The following is a 1,277-nucleotide window of genomic DNA, read 5'->3' as shown; positions in this document are numbered from 1 at the left end:
CACCCCCAGCAGCCATGGCCACACCCCCAGCAGCCATGGCCACACCCCTAATAGCCATGGCCACACCCCCAGCAGCCATGGCCACACCCCTAATAGCCATGGCCACACCCCTAATAGCCATGGCCACACCCCCAGCAGCCATGGCCACACCCCTAATAGCCATGGCCCCGTCCCCAGCAGCCATGGCCACACCCCTAATTGCCATGGCCCCACCCCCAGCAGCCATGCCCCACTGACTGGGCAGCAGTCTGACAGCTGACGCCAGGCCCACCCAGGGCCCTCCCAGGCAGGGGGGCAGGGGCAGGAAGGACTACTTCCTGCAGGGCCAATGTGGACTGGAGTCGGGGGCCAAGGTCTAAGGCCCGACTCCCACCCGAGCACTTGGCTGGGTCCCCCTGCTCATCCCCTCACTTGGGGACTGCGGTCCTGGCCACTCCCGCTCCCGGGCAGATTCAGAGATGAAGCCAGGGCTGGGCTGGGCGGCACAGAGGGGCGCCTTCAGCACGAGTCACAGTGACAAGAGGATGACTGACAAGGGCAGCCCTGCCCCCCTGCAGCCCGCCCTTCCCCGGGGCCACTCCGCGACACCCCTCAGTGGGGCATCACCCCGGCCCCCGGCCTGTGCACCCCGCTGCCCCACCGTCCCCCCCCAGGACCGGGACCCACCTTCTTGACATCCTTGTTGTTCATGGGGTCGTCGGTCACCTTGTGGGAGAGCAGCTCGATGACCTCCTTCAGCTCGTAGCTGTAGCCCCTCCTCTTGCAGACGATGACCACCTTGTCGAACAGGAACAGGTACCTGCCCAGGGCGCAGCGGGGCGTCAGCATGGCCCGTGCACCGTGCTCCCGCCGTGGGATGGAGCCCAAGCTCTGCCCTCTGCCTGGCTCAGCCGCTCACCTGACCCTCGGCCAGGTCTCAGCTGCTCAGGTACGACTCCCCCAGGAAGCCCTCCTTGACCTCACCCGTGGCCCAAGGTGCATATGGACTCCTCATCCCCCAGCTCCATCTCCCACTAACTAGACTGGGAGCCCCACGGGAGCCGAACCCGTGTGTGCTGTGGCCCCAGCCTCGGCCCAGGCCTCGCACACAGTAGGAGTGCACGGAGGACTGAACAGCTGCCGTGCCAGCTCAGCCAGAGCCGTCCCTGTCGCCCGCCTGGGCGCTCCCTCCGTCATTTGGCAAAGGCTCGTGCGGCCACGCTATCTGCCTGGCTGCTAGGAGCCTGGGAGCTTGCTGGCCACGGCCTCTGGCTGCCCCCAGCCCAGCCCAGCCCAGC

The 1,277-nt window shown here is 67.4% G+C and overlaps 1 protein-coding gene across 1 annotated transcript in view; it reads right to left on the bottom strand.

The window, feature by feature from the left end:
* The window catches only part of VAV2 (vav guanine nucleotide exchange factor 2), a 121,363-nt gene that overhangs the window by 14,155 nt on the left and 105,931 nt on the right, over positions 1-1,277 (bottom strand). Inside the window, exon 15 of the mRNA XM_006776595.1 lies at positions 667-799. Within this exon, the coding sequence (XP_006776658.1) occupies positions 667-799 (133 nt within the window). The remainder of the gene's footprint in view (positions 1-666; positions 800-1,277) is intronic.

This window comes from Myotis davidii, unplaced genomic scaffold, assembly GCF_000327345.1.
Source record: "Myotis davidii unplaced genomic scaffold, ASM32734v1 scaffold609, whole genome shotgun sequence".
Classification (NCBI taxonomy): Eukaryota; Metazoa; Chordata; class Mammalia; order Chiroptera; family Vespertilionidae; genus Myotis; species Myotis davidii.
The sequence above is the reverse complement of the archived record's forward strand: the minus strand, read 5'-3'. Positions and strand labels throughout refer to the sequence as shown.